The sequence below is a fragment of the Trachemys scripta genome, chromosome 2, assembly GCF_013100865.1.
Source record: "Trachemys scripta elegans isolate TJP31775 chromosome 2, CAS_Tse_1.0, whole genome shotgun sequence".
Classification (NCBI taxonomy): Eukaryota; Metazoa; Chordata; order Testudines; family Emydidae; genus Trachemys; species Trachemys scripta.
In genome coordinates, this window is record NC_048299.1 from 56519888 (window position 1) to 56547682 (window position 27795).

Genomic DNA, 27795 nt, shown 5'->3' on the forward strand with positions numbered 1-27795 from the left:
ACCAGACTACACGAAAGCATATAAGTTAGAAAATGAAATCACACACCAGAAACACCTATAAATTTTGAAAACCTATAAATACAGACTACTGGGAAATGTCTGTGTGAGTCAATCTCCCATGGGGGGATCGGGGTGCAGATCAGGAGCATAGGAGAAAGATTGCCTGTGGGACTGGACCTTAGATGTGACCGCATCCTCTCTTCTATTAGCTTCTGCCTAGGGAGGAGGAGCAGCTAAATGCACTTGTCAGCTGTGTCTAAGAAGCAGAGCCCCATCTGGATGCAGTACTCTAGAAGAGGAGGGTGATCTCCTTCCACAGAAATAAAGAAAATCCCACCCCTGAGTCATCAACTCTTCTCTGGGGGAGGAAGAGAAGAAGATAGAGATTGCTCAGCATGACTAAAGAAGGTAAATTATTCACACTCTCCGTCATTTTCTCATGCAGAGGCAAAGTCTGCAGCAGGTTAGCAAATCTTTAAGCTGCATGTTAATGAACTATGGTGTCAATTAGAGCTAGGCAAATGCGGGGTAAATGTTTTTTGAGAACTTTCACTAAATATTAATAGCTTTGGGAATTAGCCACATCCCTTTTTGCTCACTTTTCTGTGAACATTGGTGAAAATGAGTGGCTGTTCAGTCATTCCTCAGTGTTAGTGTGTAGCTGGTTGGAAGACATTTTCACGAAGCTTCACTTTGGTTTTTTACTATTTTTAATTTTCAAATGTTTTTTTTTTTTTGACCATCTGTAGCAATGGTGACTGTTCTTGTGCACATGCAAACAAGAGTCTTCACTATTCAAACCAGAATAGTGCCTGGCTGTAAAGTTTGTCATCTGGCCAGAGACCAGATATGATACTATGCGGCTTAAGTGACCAATCGCATATCTCAAATAACGAATAGTAAAGAAATGAAGACAGAGTCGAAGTGGATCAATTTTGAACAACCTATATATTAACATAAAGTGTTAGTCAAACAACTATGAGGAAAGAATAATTTCTATTAAAAAAATCCACGTCTGTCTACAGAGATGTCATTAACACCAAAAAATTGTCAATCAATACTCTGCTTTGCACAGCTCTGGGCTGAGGGAAGTGCTAATGTATGATTCAATACCTATGAGAACTGTTTGAGCCTCAGTGAATCCCACTGGCTAAGCTCAGTGCCACTGACCTTCATGCCTACATGAGGTGCTGGGGGCTTCTAATACCAACGTACTCCAAATGGTAGCTGATTCCTAGCAATCTCCATGAGAGCTGCCCGTGAATCATAACTTTTCTGCCTCAAGCACAAGCATTAGGAAGAAAATAATATTGTCTAGCTAATGGCTTGAAGTATTGGGGGAGTGGACTGGAGGCTTTGAGTTGTATCCATCACCACTTCCTAATCTTTGTTTTATTTTCTCCTTAGAGAAATATTCACAAATAAAATTGTCCATCTCTTCCCTTTTGCCAGCCTTATTACTCTGGAACTTTACTGACTGCATTGAATTGTCACCATAATAAAGCTGCATCCTGCCTGTGCTTTGGCATTTCAGTGATAACAGATTGCCAAGGGCCTGGGGGATTGGTGGGTAGCAGCAAGTCTGAAGCTGACTTCCCAATGGCTTAATAGAAAATAACTTCCTCCTTCTTTCCCCCGATTCCTATTGAAATCCTTGTTGGAATCTGTGGGTGTGATAGTGTTACTGCTGTTTGCTGTCTTCAAACCTCATGTGTTCTGGGACAACCTAAGCTTATTTGCAAGCTGGGTTCTGGCAGAAAGAAGCCCTGAGATTGCCAAGTCTGCTAACATCCCTGATGGAATATCACAAGGGCAGAAATCCTTCCCCAACTGTGTTTAGGGCCCACAATTCCATGAGAGCTGCTTCAGTTGCTGAGGGGAAGTAGGATCAAAAACAGAGCTCCAAGACCTGCCCCCTACCTTGTTTCTGATTGGCCTGCAAATGGGTGAGGGCAGCATCATGTGAACATGATTAAGAATTGCAGGAAGAGTCACTTTCTTCTTACAATGAGCGAGGAACTATATTAGAAATACAAACAACACTGTCCTTGAAGTCGTTCTGTCTCCCACTGTGATTAGAACCTTCCCCAGCCCTTTCCTGCCTTGCTTCCTGCTGCAATTTCAAAGAAACGGTACATGTGCCCTCACAGTAGGGGAAAGCTGAAGGCAAGGAAAGCTGCCAAAGTTGCCAACTGCAGTAAGGCCCAAATCCTCCAAGGCATTTAAACACTCAGCTTCTACTGATTTCAATGGAAGTTAGGAGCCTGAATATTTTTTGAGGATCTGGGCCTAAGTTTCTATAGCTACTCTCATGGCACAGTGAAGAAGTTGGTGACTCTTTCAAAACCTGTCACATGTGTGTCTCTTCTCAAGGTGAAGCTGGCTGCAAGAGCATCCTGTGGTGAGCTATCAAGCTGCACAGGAGTCAGCAGGGGATAAAAGACTGATGCCACAAGATGGCGGGTAGCTGAAGGGGGTTGGTGTTGAAGCACCAGCAGAGATGAAGAGCTGAGCTCTCAGGGAAATGTTGGAGCCCAACCGTAGGGGGAGGGGAGGTAATCACATTTTTATGCCTTGGAATACAGCTTCACCTGATGTAGGGAACCTGCTGTGGGATTGTGAGAGTTAATTTGGCCTTGGTGTTGTGAACAGGGTCAAATGCTAATGTAAGAAATGATCACAAGGGAAATGGGATGGACAGCCTCATGAGGCTCCTCTCTCTTCCGAAATGTTCTGCAGAGATTGTCTTGAGGAGAAGCTGCTTTGATAAGAATGTGACACATGGTCCCATTTACTAATCAAACTGCCATAATATTTTCTTGGAAGTGCCATTAATAAAAAGGCCATTCCATTATATGAATCTCTTCATCACCAGTTGATGGCAACATTTTAGGATCCTAATTTGGGGGGAGAAATATGCATATATTTTCAGACAGGCATCTTTCTCCTATGAAAACTGACTGAGTAGAGCTTTTTTCCAGAGTCAGTACGTAGACATCCTCTTCAAGCCTCTGTTAAATGGAAAATTGATTTGGATGATGCATGCCCCAGGCTCTATATTGGCTTTTTAGCTTCCGTGAAATGTGTTTCCCATAAAAGGAATTCACCATCCTAGAGATTAGGAACACAGAGTGAGGAAGACAGAAAAAGCTTTCATACAAACCCAGAGCCCCTGCTGTCAAATCTTGGTGTTTTGCCAGATTGTCATTTAGACATTGTGGGGCCAAATATCTCAGTAGCAAACAGAAAAGCTAATGCTAACAGAGAAATCCTCTATGCATATTGATGGGAGAGGCCCGAGTGTCTTGTAAAGCTGTTGATTCAAGTGTACTGGTCTTGTATGTGATGTGAGAATTGCTTGAAAAGGCAAAACAGTTACCCCAATGAAAAGAGTAAAAAGGCAAAAAATCTTTCATATGCCTTAGTCATATAGTGTGTATCTATATGTGTGCCCATAATATGGAGGCACTGGTTACATCTCCATAGTTAAGGTTGAGCTAAGTTTTATACTTACTTTAATTCTTGTTCTTCATGTGAAGCAAACACTATCTTCCCCAAAACTACAGCACTTACTCTGAGTATAGCATGAATTTTATGAGAACTTATAAGTAAATCTATTAATCAATTTAAATTTAAAAAGTTAAACAAGTCCTTTTAGATATTTAACATTTGGTATTAGACCTGTTTTGTCCCAGATAATCTTAGCTAAGTTATTATCTAGCTACATAAAAATTGGCAGGGGGTGAACCTTGAGCTGGTCTGGTGCAAGGGGTAGGGTATTTTTTGAAGAGCCTTTAAGTGATTAATGATTACTTTTTCTCACTAATCTTCATCACTGAAGTTTTTCCTTCAGCAGAGGATAAAAAATAATGTTCTCTTTCAGAGAAACTTGCCCAAAACTGCCCACTTTCAAAATGGCAGCCAGCTCCTATTGTTTTCAATGGGACTGAAACTACAGGCTTTCTTTATTAAAGGTGGCCAACGCCTCCTTATGTTTCTTCTCTCTGCATCCTGCAAGTAAATGGATCACTATATTCCAGGAGCGCTGATGTCTCCACTCCTACTGGGAGCAATGGTAAACAGTGACCATCTTAACTGAGGAGACCTGTGAAGAATAATGCAAGAAATAACCATTAAACCAATAACCTAAAATTTCTTTGTAAAACCTACTTAATGCACCTTATCTAATCAACAGGGAGAATAGATGTGGGAAAGGGGAGAGGGTGGAGAGTCTGCATGATACTGTAGTGGGCAATAATGGAGGACTGAGGAAACTCTCCGTGTGTGTAATGTGGAGCACAGGAGAGATGGGGTTGAATTAGCAACTTCTATATCAAACCAGATTGCCACAAAAAAAGTAACACAATTTTGTAAAGCAGTTTAATTGCTCTACATATTGTGCCTGTGTGAAAAATCCCTCATAACAGTGAATCTCTAGGTATTGCTGTTACAAATTAGTAATCCTAGAATGTATTATGAAATGTCAAAAGTTTACAATGAGCTTGACCATTGAACCTGACGTCTGCTTCATAGGTAATGACATGACTCATTAGGCTTATGTAAGATTCTCACTATTTATAGTGTACTGGTTGATCTTAAAATAGTTAAGGACAGTTCTAAAGCATTTGTGGATGAGGACTATGCTGGTGGAGGTAACTCTGCTAGCTATTGGCACATCAGGTCAGTATGCTTGTTTTGTGTTATTTGTGGGCCAAATTCATCCCTGGTACAGGTAAATTGACTGCTGTAGAATTTACAGCAGGGAAGAATTTGGCCCAGTAAGCATAAAGAACCTTCAATTAGGGACTTACAGCTTCTCTTTATTTTTACCTCCCTGGTGCAGAACTCAAATCTTGCTGATGTACAAAAGAGTTTAAGTACCAATTACTGTCTGTCAAATCATGCTGCGTATGATGTTAATTATAAATGTTACCCTTTCAGGTACTGTTGATTCAGTGAAATAAGCTTAAAATGACCTGAAATGTGTGTGAGGCTGGAAGGTGCTTGAGTCAATTATTCTCTAAATCACTTCACCAATTCCTTCTCATCCAAAATAATGTTATGTCATCTTCATTTTTATGAAATCATTTTTTAAAAAGTATTAAAACTCAAGAGACAAGTTGAGTGAGGTAATATCTTTTATTGGACCAATAATATCAGGGTCTCTAATATTCTGGGACCAATATGGCTACAACAGAATTGCAAACAACATGTTGATACTAACATATTTATTGAATAACCTGCTCATAAAGCAAGATTGTTCCTAAAACCTAGGGAGGTTGTAGAATCACAGTCACTGGAGATTTTTAAGAACAGGTTAGACAAACACATGTGAGGGATGATCTAGGTACACATGGTCCTGCCTCGGCGTGGGGAGATTGATTAGATGACCTCTCGAGGTCCCTTTCAGCCTTACATTTCTATGATTCTACAATTTATGCTGGCCATTTTGGAAGGGGCACAATTTCATTGAACGTTTTTTAGAAACCTCAAGTCAGTGGGAGTTGTGTTTGTTCATGTCAATGAGAGCAGGATTGGGCCCTAAATGAAAAAAATTAAACAAATTCAGTATTTGCTTGTTAACCACAACACACAATTGTTTGTTATTAATAGATTTAGGAGTATGGGAATTGCCATACTAGATACGGTCCAGCTAATCCAATATCCTGGCTCTGACAGTGGACAGTGTCAGATTCTAGGAAGATGTAAGAAACCTCATATCGGAAGATTCTTTCTAAACCTTATCATTCAGAGGCTGGCTTCTGTCCTGACATAAGAGAATTTCAGCCTGATCGAATGTGCATTGAAGTCAATGGAATGAGTCCCACTGATATCAATGGGCATTAGATTGGGAATTATGTGTGGTCTAACTTTCAAAAAAATAATCCCATCGAATGTAACTGTTGATGATCTCACTATCCATATAAAGATCCAATCATTCTTTTTCAAAACTAAGGTCTTGGCCAAAGTGATGTTTAATGACAATGAATTCAACAGATTAATTATATTGAGTTGAAATGAAATATTTCAGTTTTTAAATTTGCTGCTTTACAACTTAATTGAATGTCCCCTGTTCACATTGTATGAAAGAAGGTAAACAGGAGTATCAGATTTAACTTTTCTTTAACATTCATTATTTTGTATGTCTCTATCACGTCCCCTCTGACTGATCTCATTACCTGTCTCTGACGTCTCATTACCTGTCTCTGGCACGTCCCCTCTGACTGATCTCATTACCTGTCTCTGAACCCCATCTATTTCCTTTTCTAGTATGTCTGTTTTTTAGATTTTTGGCTACATGTAAAGCCCCTTCAGATGGGAGAGAATAAGGAGCCCAATTGTTTAGCAGGGATTTCATGCACCATATTGTACTAGCATTGTATAGATGGCACTGAATTCCTACTGCTACTAGGGTCAATTTACACTGCAGAAAACAACCCTGTGGCAGTGAGTCTCAATTGATTCAGGCTTGTGCAATGGGGCTACAAATAGCAGTGTAGACATCCCTGCTCCAGCTGGAGCCCGGGCTCTGAAACCTAGTGAGAGGGTGAAGGTGTCTGTGGCTCTGAGAGATGCCCCCTTCACTGGGTTTCAGCGCCCAGGCTCCAGCCCAAGCGGGAAAGTCTACCCTGTTATTTGTAGCCCCATTGTGAGAGTCTGAGTCAGGTGGCCCGAACCCTGAGACTTCCTGCTGCAGGGTTGTCTTTGCAGTGTAGCTGTACCCTTGGGCTCTGAGAGGCCCTATGTTTGAATGCTCAGGAGCTGTCATCAGAAAGATGAGCTCAGCTCTGAAACTTACTTTCTCCATTGGTCCAAAACAGCCTGAGTTTGTTAAACCAGGGCACGGCACCATGCCCATCTGCTTACTTATGGTTTTGCCTAAAGTGTATTATTCCTGCTTTGATGGTGAGTCCATTTTTCCGTAATTAACATTTGTTATACTAATTTTTTGATGGATGCACTGAAAAATAGTAAATAAATAAAATAAAAGGAAATATGTAAAAGATTAACTGAAAATAATATTCTTGGAAGTATTGTATCAGAGCAGAGAAATAATAACCAGGAAAAAATAGGATCATACTTTAAAGCAGTCCATGATAAAAGACAGGAAATTGGTTCCAGCTGAACTAATATTTCTGTTGAAATGAGTTGCATTTGCTATTCACTGTTCATCTTCTGCACACCCTGGAGCTATTTCGGATGCTGCCCAGTAAAACCCTCTGAAGCTACATACTCCACTGCAGTATATGAGATGAGAGTGGGATTTCTTATTCTTTTAGCATATCAGTGCAAAAGAATTGTTTCTGTTTATAAAACGTGCTGTGATTTTTTTTTAAGTATGTGGGATTGGATAACTTGTTTAATATTTTTGCTTGCTGAGTGAAGACTAAAGCAAGAGACATCTCTAAAACAGGGCACCTGGTACCATGCTTCTAATTTCCTCTGCATGGGACTTTATCAAAAGAAATGGATCTCAAATTGACACAACTGACATACTGTACAGGCAGTTATACCGCACATGGTCCCTAAAACAACTTTGAAGCAAATTTTTATGCTCCTAATAGGTGCCAGATTGATGGGCCTTTGTTTTTGTATTATGAGACTGAGAACTTCTGTTTTCCTAATCCATCTTCTCTATACCATTCGTTATTCTAATACTTCTATCATGGCCTCTCTTATTTATCTCCTTTTTAAGGGAAAGAATACCAATCTTTTCAATCTCTCTTCATAGGTAAGCTTTTTTCCTCATAATTTGTCATCTTTCTCAGTGTGAACTTGGAATAATGTCATAGAGCAGTGATTCTCAAACTTTTGTACTGGTGACCCCATTCACATAGCAAGCCTCTGAGTGTGACCCCCCTTATGAATTAAAAACACTTTTTTATGTATTTAACACCATTATAAAAGCTGGAGGCAAAGCGGGGTTTGGGATGGAAGCTGACAGCTCGCTACCCCCCACATAATAACCTCATGACCCTCTGAGGAGTCCCGACCCCCAGTTTGAGAACCCCTGTCATAGAGCAAGTGTACTCCTTACACTGTACTTGTGTCTGTAATATTTGACATTTCTGAAGTTATTGTGTCTTCTGCTTCCTTTGATTCTCATAGCTGCTTATTTAATCGGAAGGAGCAAGACAACTCATTCAATAGGGAAACCAGAAACAAAGTGGCAATACTGGAGAAAACACATGTAACCATGCCTCTATGGATCACAACTGAGAATACCAAACTGAGGACAAACTGCTGAGAAACGGGGCAGACACACCCCAAAACTGGAGGTTATTCTCCCATGAGATTATACTAAACCAGCATCAAAAGTAAACTTCTGTTTCACCACACTGGCTAACAAGAAGTCATAAAAGCAGTTTCCTTAGGCATACCAGTCCTTGTATCACCACCGAAAACACTAGACTTAGAGATGAGTGGTTCTTTAAAACCAGTCTCTTCAAATAAATGGTTCTTCTGATCCCAAAGAAACAGCCACACACCCAGGTCAATATCCACCTCAGATCTTACCCAAAAATCATGCTGATGCCAATCCTTTAGTATCTAAAATCTAAAAGTTTATTTATAAAAAGAAAGAAAGGTGAGAGTTAAAATTGGTTAAAGGAGTCAAATACATACAACGAATGCAAAGTTCTTGGTTAGGGTGACCAGGTGTCCAGTTTTCGACTGGAACACCCGATTAAAAAGGGACTGTGGCTGCTCTGGTCAACGCCACCAACTGGGCCGTTAAAAGTCCAGTCAGCGGTGCTGTGGCACCAGGGGCAGCTCTATGTTTTTTGCTGCCCCAAGCACGGCAGTCAGGTGGCCTTTGGCGGCATGCCTGCGGGCGGTCTGTGATCACGCGGCTTTGGCGGCATTTCTGCAGGTGATCTGCCGGTCCCGCGCCTTCAGGGTCCCTGTCGCCGAATTGCCGCCAAAGCCGCAGGACCGACAGACCTCCCACAGGCATGCCGCCAAAGGCTGCCTGACTGCTGCCCTCACAGCGACTGGCAGGCCGCCCCCCGCAGCTTGCTGCCCCAGGCATGTGCTTGCTGTGCTGGTGCCTGGAGCCGCCCCTGTGTGGCACTAATGCAGGCTTGTCCCTACCTGCCCTGGGGCACGTAGCTTCTTTCCCCCTCCCCCCACCCCGCCTACGAACCAGACCTGCTGGCCACTTCCGGGGTGCAGAACGGAGCCAGAACAGGCAGGCAGCCTGCTTAGCCCCCCTGTGCCGCTGACCGGAAGCAGCCCGAGGTAAGCCTGAACCCCAGCCCCACGCTCCTGCCCCAGCCCTGAGCCCATAGTCCAGAAGTTTGAGCAGGAAAGAGGCTGGACCAGGAAAGAGGCAAAATTGAGGTGTTTCCAGGCCTTTTATATCTTCTGCCATGTGAACGGAATCCCACTGTTCTTAGTGTAGAAATTTACGGTAGCAAAATGGAGTTTCGAGTCACATGTCCATGCATGATTTCGCCTAGTCACAGAAGTAAAGTCCATTAAGCGTAGATAGGCGTCTTCCATTGTAAATTAAGTGTACTTCAATGGGCCATTCTACTTGAATAGTTCCTTCAAGATGTGCAGGCTAAATACCTTGTGGGCACTACCCCAGGAGCAAACATTTGAAATACAGGTATAGAGCCAATACTCATAACTTCAAATACAAAAATGATACATGCATATAAATAGCATAATCATATTCAGCAAATCATAACCTTTCCACAGACATCTTACATGCCACATTTTGTACAAGATTTGTTGCAAATATATAACAGTGGTTTCAACAATGATCTATATGGTCATATTTTAATCAGATAATATCACAACAAGTTAATCCTGTTTTTAATACATTTTAAACAAGATTCAATGGACAAGCTAATAATATATCTAATATAAAATTATGTTTGAGATTTCTCATTGGTGTCACCTAAACAAAGTGTTTCCTATATTGAATTTCATGATGAGTAACGATATTAACAGCACGGCATTTTATTTTAGAATAAATAACCTACCCACATAATTATGGAAGACATTGACATAGAAATCGCTGGACAGGCACCAAAGTATTCTTCTAATGTGGATGTAGATGACAGGTAAGTGTTTGGGTCTCACCTCTTGTCTGAGTTTGGCTTTGTATCTTGTTTGAGTTGATTTTTTTTCCAATAGCTCAGTGGGACAAACTGTCTCAAACAACCTTAGTATAGCTTTCAGAATGAAGCAGATGTCATAGCTGGCTTAAAGCCCCTTACACTGATGAGTGCAGCAGCCACCCTTCATTCAGGGTAAGAAACAATAGTGCTCCAAAAAGATGGGCTCATGCTCGCCCAATGCCACTCAGGAATGTGAGCTATATAGGCGGAATGCTAGGCTGGGCATCCTTTGGCTAAGGGGGTGTGTTAATGAGAGAGAAGCAGGAGATAGAGGGCTGGTCTACACTGAACATTTACATCAGCATAGCTATGTCTCTCGGGGGTGGGGGGTGAAAACCTACACTCCTGAAAGACCAACCTAACCCCCAGTGCTAGGTCAACAGAAGAATTCTTCCATTGACCTAGCTACTGCCTCTCGTGGAGGAGGTGGATTAACTTGAGTGCCGGGAGAACTCCTCCCATCATCATAGTGATGTCTACACTGAAGTGCTACAGTGCTGAAGCGGTACTGCTGTAGCATTTTAAGTGTAGACATACTCAGAGATGAGCAGACAGAGACCGGGAGAGACAGAGAAAGCTTGGACAAGCACAAGGTGTCCAGAGTATGACCCAGGGAGAAGCCAAGAGCAGGGCCTTCTGGGTCTGGAGAAGCTGGCTAAAGAGTCTTGGGGCTGTAAGCAAAGAAGTAACTCCTATTGTTTGATTCCTCTGGTATTCAGGGAAAACAGGACATTCCTTGTAAATAAACAAACTTGCTTCAAAGAAAACATCTGATTCTACCATCAATTTTCCCTCCCAATTGGAACAACTTGTAACACCCTGAATTTGGCTAAGCTTTCGGGTCAAGAAGGGTAACGCACATATAGACACCAGCTAATGAGCCTTATTGTCTTCTCACAAAGGTTTTCTACTGGTGTAACTCCATTGACTTCAATGGCATTACTCCTGATTTACATCAGTTTAAGTGAGACTGGGTTCAGGCCCATTGGCTTCAGAGTGGATTTCATCTTTAATTCTCAACGTTTTGTGTCATGTGCCCAGCAATGGGTTGAATTTCTTGTTCTTTACAAAAGTGTTTGTTTCTATTTTAAGTAAACTTGTGCTAATCTGAGCTCCTGGGGACTGCTGCTGTTGGAATGATTTTCCAAGTGTTCCACCTACACAGCCATTTTCTCTAATTTCTCATCTCAGAGGAACTGTGCAGGCTTTCTATTGATTTCTTAATAGTGTATAAAAAGATATCCAATATGCTGCTCTGCATTTGGCATGCACTCCAATCTGGCAGCACATCTAAAAAGGGCAAGTGTCACAAGATGGCTCAGAGAGATATAAATTACAGCTCCCTATCCCCCTGCAGCTCCCTAGTCCCGATAGGGGTGTTCACCCTGAAGGAAGGTGTTGCCACCACCTATGCTTCTGTAGGGTTTGTTGAGGGTAGTCAGCTTTAAATGGCATAAACGCCCCATTGAGGTTGAATTAGCACATCCTGACAACCCATGGCTATGTGCCATCCCCAACTAATACCACCAACTTGTGGGTTGTGATGGTACCTGTAGCCTCCTTTGGGTTGCAGTTTTTGGATGCACGCTACATCATTTCTAACAAAGATTGATAGGGTCACTGTCTATGCCAGCCACTGGGTTGAAGCTGGGCCATAAACTGTGGTTCTTTTGACTGTATCTTACATCTTTCCTCTATGTAGTTAAAAAAATAAAAAACTTTGAAAAATAAAAGGTCACTGATGATAACAATTTAAGAGAAGCATCACAGAATTAAGTCACCTTTTGTACCCTTTCAATTCTAGGCTGCTGTGTGAGGTGGAAAGGCCCCACGAGTAACTCAGCCCTGAGGGTCTGTCTAAATTACAAAAGTCTCCCCAGGCTGCCCTATGGCCCACTGCACTGTAGACTGCAGCCCCACCTCTGACATGCCCTTCTCACTGCCAGCTAGGGGCCCAACCAGCCTCTTCCTAAGAAGGGGGTGCAGTGGCAGAGGTCACTACAAAAAATGTATGGGGCTAAAAGTCTATAATACTCTGTATAATACATGCACAGATAAAGTCTCTACATGCCACGTTTGCTCCACACTGACCTACGGGATTAGCTAATCAAGAGCTGCACAGCTCTGCGCATATGCTGCATTCCCAATTTCCTCATCGCCAGGATCCCACTTTACATATGCATTGCATTCCGAGAGGCATGTGTGTATATGGGGTTCCCCAGCTTTGCATTGTCATGCAGCACATGTGTATCTTCCCCAAACCACCATCTCTCCTTCTGGAGTGTGCCTAGAAGTGGAAGGGGTGGAGGAAGCAGAGTGAGGAGATGGCATCTTAAGGTTTTGGAAAGCAGGGAGCTGGGTCCAGGGGTCCCAGAGGCCAGTGACCCAGGAGGGCCCCCCCTCATCCCTGCTCCAGTATTGCTGGTCACTGACAGCTTCAATAGCTGTTTCTTCCCCATCTCCAAGGACCTACCCTGGGTGAGAGAGACTGGTTGGGATCTCTGCCCCCTCTCCTTCCCTCCCACCAGAGAGACTGGGAGGACTGTTGCTTTAAAAGAAACAGCTACTAAAGTTTGGGCCTTAATTTCTTGTCTTTTAATATGATTCCCAGCAAATCAAGTTACATTTTTATTTCATATTACTAACCCAGCTTTGGCGAAGAAATGAACATCTTACGTTACCTGTGCAAAAAAAAATGAAACAAAACAATATTAATGTTTTTACTATCCTAGTTGTATAATTTCCTTCTTTACATAGATTTGCATCCCTTCTTTCCCAAAACACAAAACTGTGTGTCTCCCAAAGATCATACATAATTCCTGGGGGTTAGAATTAATTTAGGTGAGGACATCTACAGGTGGGTCTTCCCTCCCCCCCCCCCCATCTAGTCACATAAATATTCCCACTGGAATCAGTAGAATTACTCCACATGAATAAAGAGAGACAAAGTAGGTGAGATATCCTCTTTTAATGGACCAGCTTCTATTGGTGGAAAGGACAAGATTGAGCTATCCACCAACAGAGGTTGGTTCACTAAAAGATATTATCCAATCTACGGTGTGTCTCTCATATCCTGGGACCAACTCAGCTACACCAACACTGCAAACATCACACAAATAAAAACTACTGCTGTGGATAAGAGCTTTTAGGATCATCAAGCGCTATGGTCCTGATACTGACCCTGCCTCCATAGGGATATAGGGATCCAGCCACATGGAGCACTTGCAGAATCATGGCTTTAATCTGTGTTGCCTACTTACTACATACTTTTTTTTCTTTTGCAATTTTTGTTTTTTATATTTTACTTTAATATCCCATTAAGGTTCAGTGGTTTAATAGTATTACCATGTCTGCTAGAACAGCCCGAGTTCAAATGGATTAGAGCCAACACAAATGCTCTAGTGGTTACAGCACTACTTTGTGACTCAGAAGACGTGGGTTCAGTTTCCTGCATTGCTTTAGGCTTCCTGTATGACCTTGGGCAAGTCACCTAATGTGAACCCCTGAACATATTGAAATCAATGGTGGAATCTTGACAGTTTTGTCATTAAACTCCCTGTCTTTCATCCCCCATCTACAAAACAGGGATTATAGTACTTCCTTACCTCACAAGGGTGTTGTGAGTGTAAGTACTCTTAAAATACTGTGATGCACTCAGATCCTATGCAATGGGGGCTATGTAAGTACATAAGATAGCTAGGAAGTAAAATGTTGTACATATTTGTGCCAATCTTGTGAAAGTGGAAATGTCCCATGTTTAATTTCTATCTTTCAGGAGACACAAAGAAAAAGAAAGCAAACCATCTGAAATCGTTGGTCCAATCACAATTGTAAGCAAGAATACACTTGTAATGATAGTAACTACATGTTAGTCTAGTACACATGCAGTGAAATGTGAGTTTTCATGTCTTCCAAAACCATATTATTCCAGGTTTGTTGCATTCATTTTTGTCCGTCAGCTGCTTTAGAATTGTAGTTAACTCTGTAACAACTAATTACAAATGCTGCTTCTATCCATATGAAGCACTCCCAATGCCATCTGTAGTCATTTCACCACACAGGGTAACATAGGAGAGATGCCACTTAAACTTTTCTATACCTCTTTTATATTTCCATTGATGATGATGTGACATATAATCCAAAATACTATTCTAATGTTAAATGAATCAGAGCATTAACTTCCTAACATTTTATTGTAAATAGTTTATTTTATTAACATTCAAACAACCAGGAAGCCATACTGGTTTCCACTGACTAAAATAATCTGATATTTACTTCTTTTACTGATTCCCATCAGTTTCGATATGCAGATGGGCTGGATATAACTCTTATGGTATTTGGAACAATAGCAGCAGTACTGAATGGAGTTTGCCTTCCTCTGATGTCACTGGTTTTTGGTGAAATGAGTGACGGTTTTGTGAGTGGTTGCATATCCCAGGAGAATTTACGTAAGGAAACAATTCATATACTTTATTTATTTTGCTTTTGTTCATGATATGTTCCTCTCCCCTCGCCCATTTATTTCCTTATGATCACCTTAGCTTTCTTGTGAAAAGAAGGGCTAAAAGTAAGTCTAATTTGTCTGTGGGATTTTTTATTTATTTATTCCTGTAGCAGAGCTTGGATATGTGGGTGTTTTCATGGCTAAGTAACGATCATCTTTACCATAGAGAAAAGTTTGGGAAGTAGTAAGTCTTCATGTAAACTTAGTAGATTTCTTCGGTTTCTTTAATTTGTTTAAACTTCACTCATCGTGGCCATTCATTTTATAGGTGAAATTCATCCTTCGCTACAAATCTCACACAAGGCTTAATAGTCCTTGAAAGGACTTAAGCAGTGTTGCAGGCCTCTGCATAGGGATGGATTCCACCTTATGACAATGGGCAGTGTCTTCATGAAGAAATGCTTACGTGGAAGAGTTACTAATTTTAATAAATTCCGATCCCACTATTCTCCTTGATGTGCTCTATAGATAGTGGTGACCCATTAATATTCTTCAAGATATCACTAGCTGTGTTGCCTATGGAAATAAAGGCTTCTGCTCTACTTTATTCAGGTTGATGGTGCTCGGTAACTTAATGTTATAACCATGGGCCTGGAACCTCTCTCCCCACTTCATTTGTGCAGGTAGAGGACAGTGAAAAAGGGCAGAGCTGGGATGGGGAGCATGGAAGCAGAGGTGGGGGGCATTTACTTCCCTCAGTGGATTCTATTACCCTCAAAGAGAAGGGCAGAGCACATAGCCCATGGCAACAAGACTTCTAAGAGCTCTTTGCTACCAGGAAATCCAGACAATGTGGGGAAAAGCTGTCCCCAGAGTAGCTAGTGATCCGTTGGTTTGTGCTTTGTAAACTCATTTAATTCTAATAATAAACAATAGCCTCTTATTTTTATGGTACTCAGAACCAGAAGCTCACCAGAAACATACAACAGCTTGAAAGGGAGTTTTACTCTTCTTGCGCTCTCCTTTTTTAAAAAAAAAAAAGAGCAATTTTTTTCTGTTTGCTTTAGAAATTCGGGTTGTGTTTACTACCGTAGCCTGGGGAGACTCTATGATGCCTAGAAACCCCCTGATAATAGAAAATTAGTGGGATTATTAAATCAGGAAAACCTGAGCAACTAAGGGGGAGGAATTTTACTCTGATATAAACAAAAACACCTGTGTAACTCAAAGGTCTGAGAAACAGCTGGGAGAAGAAAAGGTCTCTCCATAGGAGATTCAACATGGGTGCCTCTTCAATTGAGGGCTGAGAAATCCCCAACTTCAGCCCTCTGGCTATCTAATGTATGCTCCAGTAGGACAGAGACATTGACATTTCTGATGTTTTAAAGGTGCTTTTAGAGCTTAAGTTTTACCTTATAAACGACCACCATCTTAGCTTATGTAGGCAAAAGTAGATGTAAACGGGGGTAAATCTGAGCTAAAAAGTCTTACCCTGCCTAGCATGAATATCTTTGTGTGATTATTTTCAGCTGTTCAGGGTTGCTTGTGAGCATGGGGGTTGGGGGGGACAAGCTGCAAAATCCACATGGAAGTGAAACACAGGCATATAATTCTAATGGTGATATGATAACGTAACAATTACTGAGTTTAACCTTTTTGCTGCTGATTAACACACCAGGCCTGTATGTCAGGCACAAAATAAATTAAATTGGCATAGCAGGTATGTTTCAGTGGAATGTTGTAATAAATGGAATGATACTGCATGTTATCACAACACATACTGGTGTGGAGAACCAGCAATGAAGAGTTAAAGGCGGATGGTGCAAATAATTAACAACTTACATTGTTGTATGTGGTGGTGTTGTAGCCGTGTTGGTAGTGCTTAATTTGTGCCAGGGCTGAGCCCTGGCATCTCTAGAGTTGGCATTTCATAGCCTCAGCACCTCTGGGTTTGCCACGTCAGTTGAATGTAAAAAAAAAAATTGCTTGAGCCCGAGTACCTCTTTCATTACAAATTAAACACTACGTGTTGGTATCAAGATATTACAGACAAGGTGGGTGAGGTACTATCATGTGTCTCTCACCAAACTTGTCCAATACAAGCTTTTGAGCTTACCCAGAACTCTTCTTCAGGCCTGCTCTGCATAAGCTTGAAAACTTGTCAGTATCACCAATAAAAACATTACCTCACCCACCTTGTCTCTCTAACAACTTTCATAACTTTTAAACATCTTTTTTTTCAGCAAGTTCATTGAGCTGCAATCAGTCACAAGTGCCCTTTGAAGAACAAATGACAGAGTAAGTTCAAAGTAATTATTAACTTTGGGTTGACTAGCAGCTGTGAAGTGTACAGCAAATACAGACTGTAAGTAAACTGTCGGTGGAGATAGTTAATAGCATTAGATAGAAGTTCTTGTTCATCACCTTCGCCCTAGCTGAGAACCAGACTTATCTGCTGTATTGAATTGTATCCCCATGACTACTTTCCCTTCTGTCCCAACCATTTTACCTCATGAATAAAAGAAAATGAATGAACCTGATTCTCTGCTCACGTATGTTGCTGTAAATCAGGGATAACTCCAGCCGCATTGATTGGCATGACTCTGGTATAAAGCTGAGGGAAGTAACAGAATGGGAAGAAATAGCTGAGTGCTGTGAAGAGCAAATGATGGGATTCCAGGAGCTTCATGTATAATTGTGAAGTAATGAATAGCCATTTAAACTCATTAGCCTCCAGAGATGTAGCATTTTATTGGCCTTTTTCATAACCATAATGAAAAGGTTTTAATCTTGAGTGCAGATAAGGAAAGGAACTCTGACCAAACAGTAATAGGCTTAGATTCACAATGTGTATTGTGTGGAATCAGGTGAGCAGTGAGAGGTCAGCAGAGGACAGAGTGGAGAATCTGATGAGGGTGAATCTACTGCTGCTGACTGGAAGGTGATGTAGGATAGCCAAGAAGGGAAGACGCTGTTTAACTGTGCGAGGGCAGGTGGTGGGGGAGGAGGAGGCTGTAGGAACAGCAAAGGAAGCAGTTGTTTCTAGTGGCTGGGAGTGGATGTGATGACTGAGCTGGGGTTTCCAGAGCTGGTTGTGACAGGTTGGGTCTGCCTCTGTATAAGAACCACAAATCTCACCTACGCATGTAGATAGCATCATGTTCATAGCATAAATCAACAAATTACATCAGACCTGACTCCCAGACATCAACTTCTCTCCAACTACAAAAAGTGACCTGCTGCAAAGCCCTGAAATCAACCACCACGCAGTCAGGGGACAGCAATATTATCCACATGTCAGAGGCCTGATTCTGCTCTCACTTGCACGGAGTTGAGTGGGGTTATACCACTGTGAAGGAATCAGGCCTCAGCTTTTGCTAGATAAATGTCTGTGGTTAACATCGCCCCAGGAATTTGGGATTTTGCAGTGAAACTCTTAGGCCATGTTTACACATACAGTGCTGCAGCTGTGCCGGTACAGTTGTGCCACTGCAGAGTGTGTGGTGAAGATGCTCTACTATACCGACAGGAGAGCTCTGTCCCATCGGCATAAAAAACACACTCCTGTGATTGGCATAAGCTATGTTGTCTCCCACCGATATAGCGCTGTGCACACTGGCACTTATGTCAGGGTAACTATGTCGCTCGGGAGTGGAATAGTCACACCCCTGAGTAACATAAGTTTTGCTGACATAGGCAGTAGTGTAGACATAACCTTAGAAACAAAATTAAATAACCTTTTTATTTATAATAATAACCAAGTTCCCTTTCTTCCAAGTTGCCACAACTTAATTTTTTTTTTTTTTTAAGGTTCGCTTTATATTATGTCGGTATTGGAACGACTGCCTTAGTGTTTGGCTACCTACAGATTTCCTTTTGGGTTTTGGCAGCAGCAAGGCAAACAAAGAAAATAAGAAAAACTTTCTTCCATGCAATTCTGGGACAGGAACTCAGCTGGTTTGATAGCAGTAACAGTGGAGAGCTTAACACACGTCTGACTGAGTAAGAGTCTTTGTATTTTGTTGTTTACAGTCCTGTACTGCAGCCCTCAAGTAGTCCCAGTGAGTAAAGATTGCAGAACCATGTCCTTAGTCAATTTTTAAGCCTTCTGAGAGCGTTTCTCTTTGTTCTTATGCCTAAGCTGTATATATTTCCACTGAATGTAAAATTCTGGGTAGAGCTGAGCAAATGATATTTTTTTCAAATTATTTGCTTATTTATTTGCTTTCATGGTCAAAACAAAAAATCTGGGGAGAAAAATAATTTCATGGGGAAAAAAAAAGCTGATTTTTTTGTTGTTGCCAAAATGAAAAAAAGAAATCATTTCTGGTCAAATGAAACATTTTGTTTGACCAGAAACAAAAACTGAGTTTTACCAATCTAACTACATTTCTAAACAAAACACTATTTCAAAATGAAAAGTTGAAATGTTTTGTTTAGAAAATGTCAAAATGAACCTTTTTGACTTTTTTTTTTTTGTATTCACCAAATTCAACCTGACTTCTGAAATAGATTAATTCAACCAGAAAATATTCATCCAGCTCTAATCCTGGACTGTTAAGCCTTGTTTGCATTAAGAACATTTTGCAGTGGTGCAACTATTTAGTGGTGACTAAACTGGGGTTGAGTGGGGACTAATAGGTTGCATCTGTGTAAAGTGGGCCTTTATACTGGTATTCTGTGGGCTAATTCTGCCATCAGTTTCACCACTGGGAATTAAGATTAACTCTTGCATTCACTTGAGTTACTGTGAATTTACACTAATGTAACTGAGGGAATGTCTGCAGTGCTGCAGTTACCCTTAGTGTAGTGCAGACCCTTGCTGCAGCAGCAGAAAGGGTTTTTCCATCACTATAGTAAATTCACCCCCTTGAGGCAGTTGCTAGGTTGATGAAAGATTTCTTCTGTCATCCTAGCAGAGCCTACACCAAGGCATAGGCTGGCTTAACTATCTCTCCCAGGAGTGTGAAATTTTTCACAGGTCTGAGCAAGGTAGCTGGGTCAACCAAAGTTTTTAGGTGTAGACCAGGCCTGAGATCTGAACTTGTCTACAGCTTTAAAGACAAAGAGCCTAGGGTACTCTTTTCCCCCAAATTACAGGAAATATGAGCAGACCCAACCTTAAGTCATGTAAATTGCACTCACAAATTGTGATAGGCTAATAAATAAATAAAATTAATAGAGATCTGCCTGACCTCGGCCCTGAGCCTGCAGACACTCATGTGCTTAACTCTACCAGAAGTTAATGGGATTATTAACATGCTTAAAATTAAGCATGTGCATAAATGTTGTGGAGAATTACTTTGTACATTCCTTGCAAATAAACAAGATTGCATCAAAGGTAGTTGGCTCCATTGTTCCAGTTAGGAGGATAAATTGACAATCTGCAAGACCCCAAATTTTTGGCTAGCCACTTGGGCCAAAATGGGTAACAGTAATAATTAATACTGTGCTACAAAGTGTGTGTATATAAAAATTAGGGCTGTCAATTTAATCACAGTTAACTCATGCAATTAACTCAAAATATTAAATGCAGTTTTAATCGCACTGTTAAACAATAGAATACCAATTTAAACTTATTAAATATTTTGGACATTTTTCTACGTTTTCAAATATATTGATTTCAATTACAATACAGAATACAAAGTGCACAGTTCTCACTTTTTATTTTTATTACAAATATTTGCACTGTAAAAATTATAACAAAAGAAATAGTATTTTTCAATTCACCTCATACAAGTACTGTCATGCAATCTCTTTATCATGAAAGTGTAACTTACAAATGTAGAATTTTTTTGTTTTGTTTTTGAGTGCAGCTTTGTAAAAATTTGGAATCGAAAAGTCCACTCAGTCATTGCAATACATTGCAATGCCGGCTACAAAAGTGCCATGAAAATGCCTGTTCTCACTTTCAGGTGACATTGTAAACAAGAAGTAGGCAGCATTATCGCCTGCAAATGTAAACAGACTTGTTTGAGCAATTGGCTGAACAAGAAGTAGGACTGGGTGGACTTGTAGGCTCTAAAGTTTTACATTGTTTTGTTTTTGAATGAATTTATTTTTTGTACATAATTCTACATTTATAAGGTCAACTTTCATGACAAAGAGATTGCACTACAGTACTTGTATAAGGTGAATTGAAAAATACCATTTATTTTGGTTTTTTTACAGTGCAAATATTTGTAATCCAGAATATAAAGTGAGCACTATACACTTTGTATTCTGTGTTGTAATTGAAATGAATACATTTGGAAATGTAGAAAACATCCAAAAATATTTAAGTAAATGGTATTCTATTGTTTAACAGCACGACTAATGGCGATTCATTTTTTAATCACTTGACAGCCCTAATGAAAATGAGAGAGAAATAGAGATAGTTTAGAATAATATCTATATTATCTTCATCTGAAAAAATTGCTTTTTTTTTTCCTCTTAGAGACATTAATAAAATCAATGATGGCATTGGAGACAAAGTCGCTCAGCTATTTCAAAACATGTCAACGTTCACAGTAGGCATAGTGATTGGCTTTCTGAAGGGATGGAAACTTACACTTGTGATCCTGTCCACAAGCCCCCTCGTAGTACTATCAGCAGCATTTTGTTCTAAGGTAGGCAAGATTTTAAGGATTAATATGTAACAAATTTCTTGGGGAAAGGGTATTTAATGGAAACTGTTTTTGCTATATACTTGCCAAAATTACAGTTACCGAAAAGCTCAGATTTCCACTAATGAAATCCTGGGGCTTATTCTTATGTGTGAAAGAAAGTACATTTTGATCTTTAAATTACCGAATTATATTTTAAGTGTTAACTTTCCTTTAGTAGGAGTTTAACAGCTGCTCACAATTGCTAAGACATGGTTCCTGAAAAGAAAAGAAAAACTAAAAGAAAAATGCCTGATTTAAAAAAAAAATAGTTTCTTTGCACAGATAGACATGTACATAGATATATTTAGGACAATTCAAATTGTTTCATCTTTAAAAATGGAGAAACTTTCCAATATTAATTAATATTAGACAATCTCTTCATTTTAACAAGCAAATTATCCAGATAAACATTGTGTTGTCTTTATTAATAACAAAAAAGCTGCCACTAGGCTCATCAGAAGATGATAGGAAATAGAACTATTCTCCTAGCAATGATTACTACATTTGGATTAGATACTTATTCTAACAACGATCTGACTTTCACTATATCTCAAAGGCAAATCTGGTAGGTTTATTCATTTGTTAGAGTAATAAATGAAAACTCTGATACAATAAGCAGCTAACACATGTTCAGTGCCATTTGTTTACTCTAAATACATGTCATACTTTGGATGGCTTTGAATCACATACAATATGGGTAACAGTGTCAGATTTCAATGATTAACATGACTAGACAGGTTTAACTTCTCAGACGAGATACAAACACAGGATAGCTATTGATCACATGTACAGAACACATCATGTACAGGGCCGACGAGAGAGGGGGGAAGCCGGTACAAATTACTGGGGCCCGGCGGTCCACCCTTGCTGGGGGGCTCCAAAAAAAAAATTTCACCAGGGCCCAAACCTGCTCTCGGCTGCCCTGATCATGTATGACATGTACATTCTGATAATGCTACAGCTGGAGTAATGTGCTTAAACTCAGTTAAATTTCAGAGTCAAAAAAAAGAAAAGTCTCAAATCCATCCAATCGGGTCCTTATTGAAGGCAGTGCTGGAATCCAGATGCATAAAGACATAACACAATGGCTTGAGATGATGGAATTGTTAGCAGTAGCACAGAAATAAAGAAAGATGGGTCTTAAGGCCACATGATTTACTGCTGAGTCAACCACTCAGGCCTGATCCTGCATTAGGATATGAACCCATATCCTCTTTGAAGGGTGTAACCTATGGCAGGATAGATCCCTAAAACAAGCTCAGGTGCCCATTCCAATTATTACTCTACCTCTGTCTCATCTTCCCATTCCTATACAATGTACACTTCACTGTCTTGCCATGAGATAAAATACCCAGTTTGATACCCAATTTGCAAATATCCTGTCTCTGACTCCAAAATTTATCAAAACCAGTGAAAACTTTGAAAACTACAAGCAGCATAATTGTCTTGTGCCACTTTCCTTCCTGTTATTCCCAGACCTCTTGAGTTATTAATTTTTGACATTTTTAGAATGTTCTAGATTATCAGTGTATGAACTAATACTCTGACTCCTAACAGCTGAATGTTGTCACTTTTTGCTTAGCAGTTCTGAGACAATTTACATATAAGCTTAATTCCACAGAGGATATTTTACCTTATTATCTCTTTTCCACTTGACCATACTGAGGGATTTAAGGATGTAGGAGGCCGTGAGTAGGGCTGGCTGGAAAATAAGAATTCCATTTTGAAGTTTCAACGTTTATTTTTGTTCTGAATCAGGACAAAACTGAGACCTTTCAATTTTTTTTTGCAAAGTAGAGCATGAGAGATAGAACAGCCAATAAGCCAGGTGGTTAGGGTACTCCTCTGTGATGTAGGAACTATAGGTTCAAGTCCCTTCCCTGATTCGGAGCAAGGATTTGAACATAGGATTCCCACATCCCAGCTGAGTGCCTAATCACTGGCTATTCTGGGTGTTCTCATTTTCACCAGAAATCCCATTCTGGACCTGAGAAACCTTCTGGACAAAAGCTTGGTTGAAGCCAATACGTTCCCATGAAAGGTTCTGCTTCAATGAATCTGTTTTCTGTTGAAAAATTTCTGAGCAACTCCAGTAGTATGTTTGAACCTGGAGTAAAAAAAAAATGTTACAAAAATATTTAGCCTGAAATAGATATATTTAAGGGAATTAGGTATATTTCTTAGTCTCAATTTTCTTGTATTGTTAGTGATTATAGTAGATTTGCAGTAGCACCTAGAGGCCACAAGCAGTATCACAACACCATACTACTAGGAGTTGTTCACACACACACACACACACACGTAACAGAAAGATAATCTCTGTCCTAAAGATTTCACAATCTCAGATTATTTGTAACAGGTAGTGGTCCTCCTAAACACCTGCCTTTATGATTTTAACATTGTCTTTTGATATCTTAAAATGTATTAATAAAGTTGAGAAGATTCAATAGCCCTCCCCCAAAAAAATCCTTCGGGGCCTAGCATTTTTCTCCTGGCCTCATTTAATTAATTAATTAATTAATTAATGAACGTCCCTGCACTCATCCTGTTTAGGTAGGTCTAATAGACTGCTGGGACAGAGTTTATAAGATCACAGATCTTTATGCTTCTAAGATATATTCCATAACAAGTTCTGTACATATGGAACAGCATTTAAAATGTTTTCTATGGTCCAATTCTGTAAACATTACTGGGATAGTGCATACTTACATCTGCATGATAGTATTTGCAAGATTGGATACTTGATCAGGCGTAGAATAATGACCCAGGAAGCAATTCTAAAGATCATTGTGAATCTGGCAGTTCTGAGCTCGGAGAAAGAACATAATAAACATGAGGTATAGAGCTACTCTCAATTTGTTTGAGAAATTCACTTCATTCTGCTCCCATTGACTGTAGATGATCATCACATTAACCAGTAAGGAGTTAACAGCCTATGCTAAAGCAGGTGCAGTAGCAGAAGAAGTCCTGTCATCAGTGCGAACTGTTGTAGCCTTTGGAGGACAAGAGAAGGAAATCAATAGGTCTGACTCTCTCAATAGTTAATGTCTTTTTTAATTTATGACTTTGTCTGCAGCCACAATGACTAACATATGTTTGTCTTTTTAACAGATATACAAGTAATCTAGGAGAAGCAAAAAACCTTGGTATAAAAAAAGCTATTGCTTCTAAGCTGTCTGTTGGTTTTTTGTACCTAATTATAAATGGATGCTACGGGCTTGGGTTTTGGTATGGAACTACCTTAATTCTTGATGAGAATACTGGCTATTCAGTTGGGACTGTCCTGGCTGTAAGTGTCATATTTTTACATCAATGTCTTTCTACAAACTAACTTCATTGTGAAGGTGATGTTGAGTATGTGATATGTTGGCTATAGGCAGGGACAAGAGATATCATATGTATGGAGAATCCACAACTGCTCAGGCGCTGGGTTCTTTCCATAACTTCCTGCAGAGTTGGTTGTGTTCTGTAAAATATAAGTTAAAATTAAGTTCCTTGCCGTTTTGGTTGTGAAGTTGTGTTTGGATATCAGGGTAATGGGCACTAATATAAGAATTTAGATAGGCAGAAGAGAATCTTCACAACATAACCGGTTTGCTGTTGTCTTTTTAATGTAACAACAAAGCAGATGTAAAATTTCACCCCATTCTTCTCAGTGAAGTGTTCACTCTGAGGTCAAATAAAGATGATTTAAATCCACCTGGTTTTGCACTTCACAGTCATAGCTGTTTCAGCTAACTTATCTAATAGAGTGAGGCAAATAGTGATTTCTTTCATGATATTAGTTTGAATTTATATAAAAATTTGTCTCCACCATATTTGCGTCTCTTCTGTGTTTGTTTTCCATGAACATTCATGCAGTTTGTTTTACCAGCACAAATGTGCATAGAAGATGAATGTTAAATTTACTTTCCAGAAGCATTCACACCAGACACAAGGATTATAATAATTGCAGTCAGGGAACAGAAACAATACCATGCGACTATATGACCAATCACAACTAAATAACAGTAAATGAAGTTAATTGAAAACGTAATCAGATAATTTAAAATAACTAACAAATTAGAGAAAATCATAATCTGCTCATGGATTTTCCACAAACAGAAGAGGAGGTGAAATTTGCCTAATAGATTCTTCCTCACAAAGTATGTGATCAACTGTTTGGTAGGGGGCTGTATGTACCTCTCACATCTTGTGTTTCTATTCATTTGAAGGATAATAGAATATAATTGAAAGTTTGACTATGTGGAGTTTTTAATTGTTTGGAAAATTGAAACTCTATTTACTTCTTGCCTTAAAACTCAGTGAGGTTTATGGTGTAGTCAGCTAAAGATATGTTGGACTTTTGCAGTGTGGTTTGCAGGTTTTCTGAGTTTTCTGTAAAACTTGATCAAGCAGCGGTAAAGCCCATTCACTTTAATGAGCCAATAAATATGTTTGAATGACCTTTTTGTATTTTTTAACAATATTTGGTTTTAAAATATACTACAATAGAGACAAGTAGAATAGGAAACAAAAATAGTCATTTTCTTTCTGGCTTATGTAGAAATTCCATAGAATTTTGCCAAAAATCCTTCTCAGTTTCTATTGTTCCAGACTATAAGGTATTGTGCTGGCATTCCAAGGTTTAAACTTTATTCTTTTGATACTTAGGAATGTCTTGTGAATGACACAGCAATGATGGAGTTGATCCTGCGGTCTTTTCTGAGGCATAGCTCCAATGGTCATAAATGGGAGTGTTGCCTAAATCAAGGCTATAGGACCAGCCTTTAATTTTGAATTTGTTTTCAGTGTGGGTTTCATCTTCTTCCTCCTCTAGGTTTTCTTCTGCGTAACTTTTAGTAGTTATTGCCTGGGCACAGCAGCACCACACTTTGAAACTTTCTCTATTGCTAGAGGAGCTGCCTTTAAAGTTTTCAAGATAATTGATCAGGTACGGATCCTTCTACCCTGCCCTCATAACTGGGCTATTATCTTGTATGAGAGCACTAACGATGCCAATAGAACAATAAAGTAGTAATAAGCAAAAAGTCATGGTAATTTCCATTGAAAAATAAAGGAGGAAAAAATTAGTGATGGCCAAATGGAAAAAGACCAAACTGGCTTAGAAAGAACCATTATGCTCAGGCTCTTAAAAGGAAATTACAAAGAACAGAATGCAGTTACCAAAGCAAAGTAACTATGGCAGCTAGCCTTAGACTGCAAACTACCCAATGCTAAAACGGGTGTGGTGTGGAAGATGTTTTAAATTGTAGAATAAAAATATGAAATATTCAGGCTATAATGATATCTCCCTCCCTCAATTGTGCATTTGTAAATCATTTGCGTAAATTTTATTTTTTTTCCATTCCCCAGAAACCCACTATAGATAGTTTTTCTTCAGATGGACACAAACTCGATCACATAAAGGGAGCACTTGAATTTAATAATGTACAGTTCAGTTATCCTTCAAGACCAGATGTCCAGGTAGGAGAAACACCTATTCTGTGCTGTGTTGTAGTCACTGTGACTACAACTTGAAACATGGCATGTTACTTGTGTATTATGCTAAAAGAATTGTGTGCTTTAGACGACAGGATGGAAGCATGGCAGATTGGAGTCAGGCGGTTGATTTGAGTTCCATGTGTAGAGAGGAAACATAAAAGAAGGCATGGAGAAGAGTGTTGGAGAAGAATGTAAAAAGGGGTTGTCAGACAATGGAATGTTTGAGCTGAGTGAGGCAAGAAAGGTGTGGCCTCTAAAAAGGACAAGAGAAGAGAGATTGGAAGGAGCAAAGTTATGCAGGGTCCTGAAGGTGAGCCCAGGGGCTTGAATGTGATGCACGTGGCGTGCAGGAGCCAATGGAAGGACTTCAAGAGGGACTGAATGTGGTCAGAATCATGAGAGTAGATGACTCTTTGCTGCAGAACACTGGACAAATTAGAGTATGTGAGGTGTCAGGAAGGGCAGGTTCCAGTGGTTGAGGTATGAGACAAGATCAAAGCCAGAATTTGCAATGGGAATGCGTGCGTTTTGAAATGTAGCAGGGATAAACCCGGCAGGATTTAGTGACAGTAGGGTGACCAGATGTCCTGATTTTATGGGGACAGTCCCAATTTTGGGGGCTTTTTCTTATATAGGCACCTATTACCCCCCACCCCTGTCCTGATTTTTCACACTTGCCCTCTGGTCACCCTAAGTGACAGAATCTCGTTAATTTGAGATTGTTCTACATTTTATTTTTTTAACTACCACAAGGTTTTGAAAGGTCTCACTCTGAAAATTGACTGTGGACAAACGGTGGCATTGGTTGGAAGCAGTGGATGTGGTAAGAGCACAATGGTCCAGCTGCTTCAGAGGTTTTATGATCCACAGGAAGGAGTGGTGAGTACAGCAATTCTAGAGCATAGTCCTATTTACATAGGTATTAAAATAGTAAAATACAAAGAATTATAGCTATACAAGTCCTCAAGGAAAAAGGAGACAAGTGGAGCACAAAGATGGGGTATTGTTCCCAACTATAATAACACAAGATTTTGGGCCAATCAGCCGCTGTTCCTCCCATCTGATGCTGGGAGATTTAACAAAAGTCAAA

At 39.9% G+C, this 27795-nt stretch overlaps 1 protein-coding gene across 1 annotated transcript in view; it reads left to right on the plus strand.

Moving 5' to 3' along the window:
• Nucleotides 1-218: 218 nt before the first annotated feature.
• Nucleotides 219-27795, plus strand: part of LOC117872288 (ATP-binding cassette sub-family B member 5-like) — a 66796-nt gene continuing 39219 nt past the window's right edge. The window contains exons 1-12 of the mRNA XM_034760591.1: nt 219-408; nt 9979-10073; nt 13906-13960; nt 14428-14578; nt 16818-16872; nt 18385-18576; nt 21011-21182; nt 24120-24244; nt 24333-24510; nt 26041-26154; nt 26577-26687; nt 27459-27584. Of these exons, the coding sequence (XP_034616482.1) occupies nt 10003-10073; nt 13906-13960; nt 14428-14578; nt 16818-16872; nt 18385-18576; nt 21011-21182; nt 24120-24244; nt 24333-24510; nt 26041-26154; nt 26577-26687; nt 27459-27584 (1350 nt within the window). The 5' untranslated portion in view covers nt 219-408; nt 9979-10002. The remainder of the gene's footprint in view (nt 409-9978; nt 10074-13905; nt 13961-14427; nt 14579-16817; nt 16873-18384; nt 18577-21010; nt 21183-24119; nt 24245-24332; nt 24511-26040; nt 26155-26576; nt 26688-27458; nt 27585-27795) is intronic.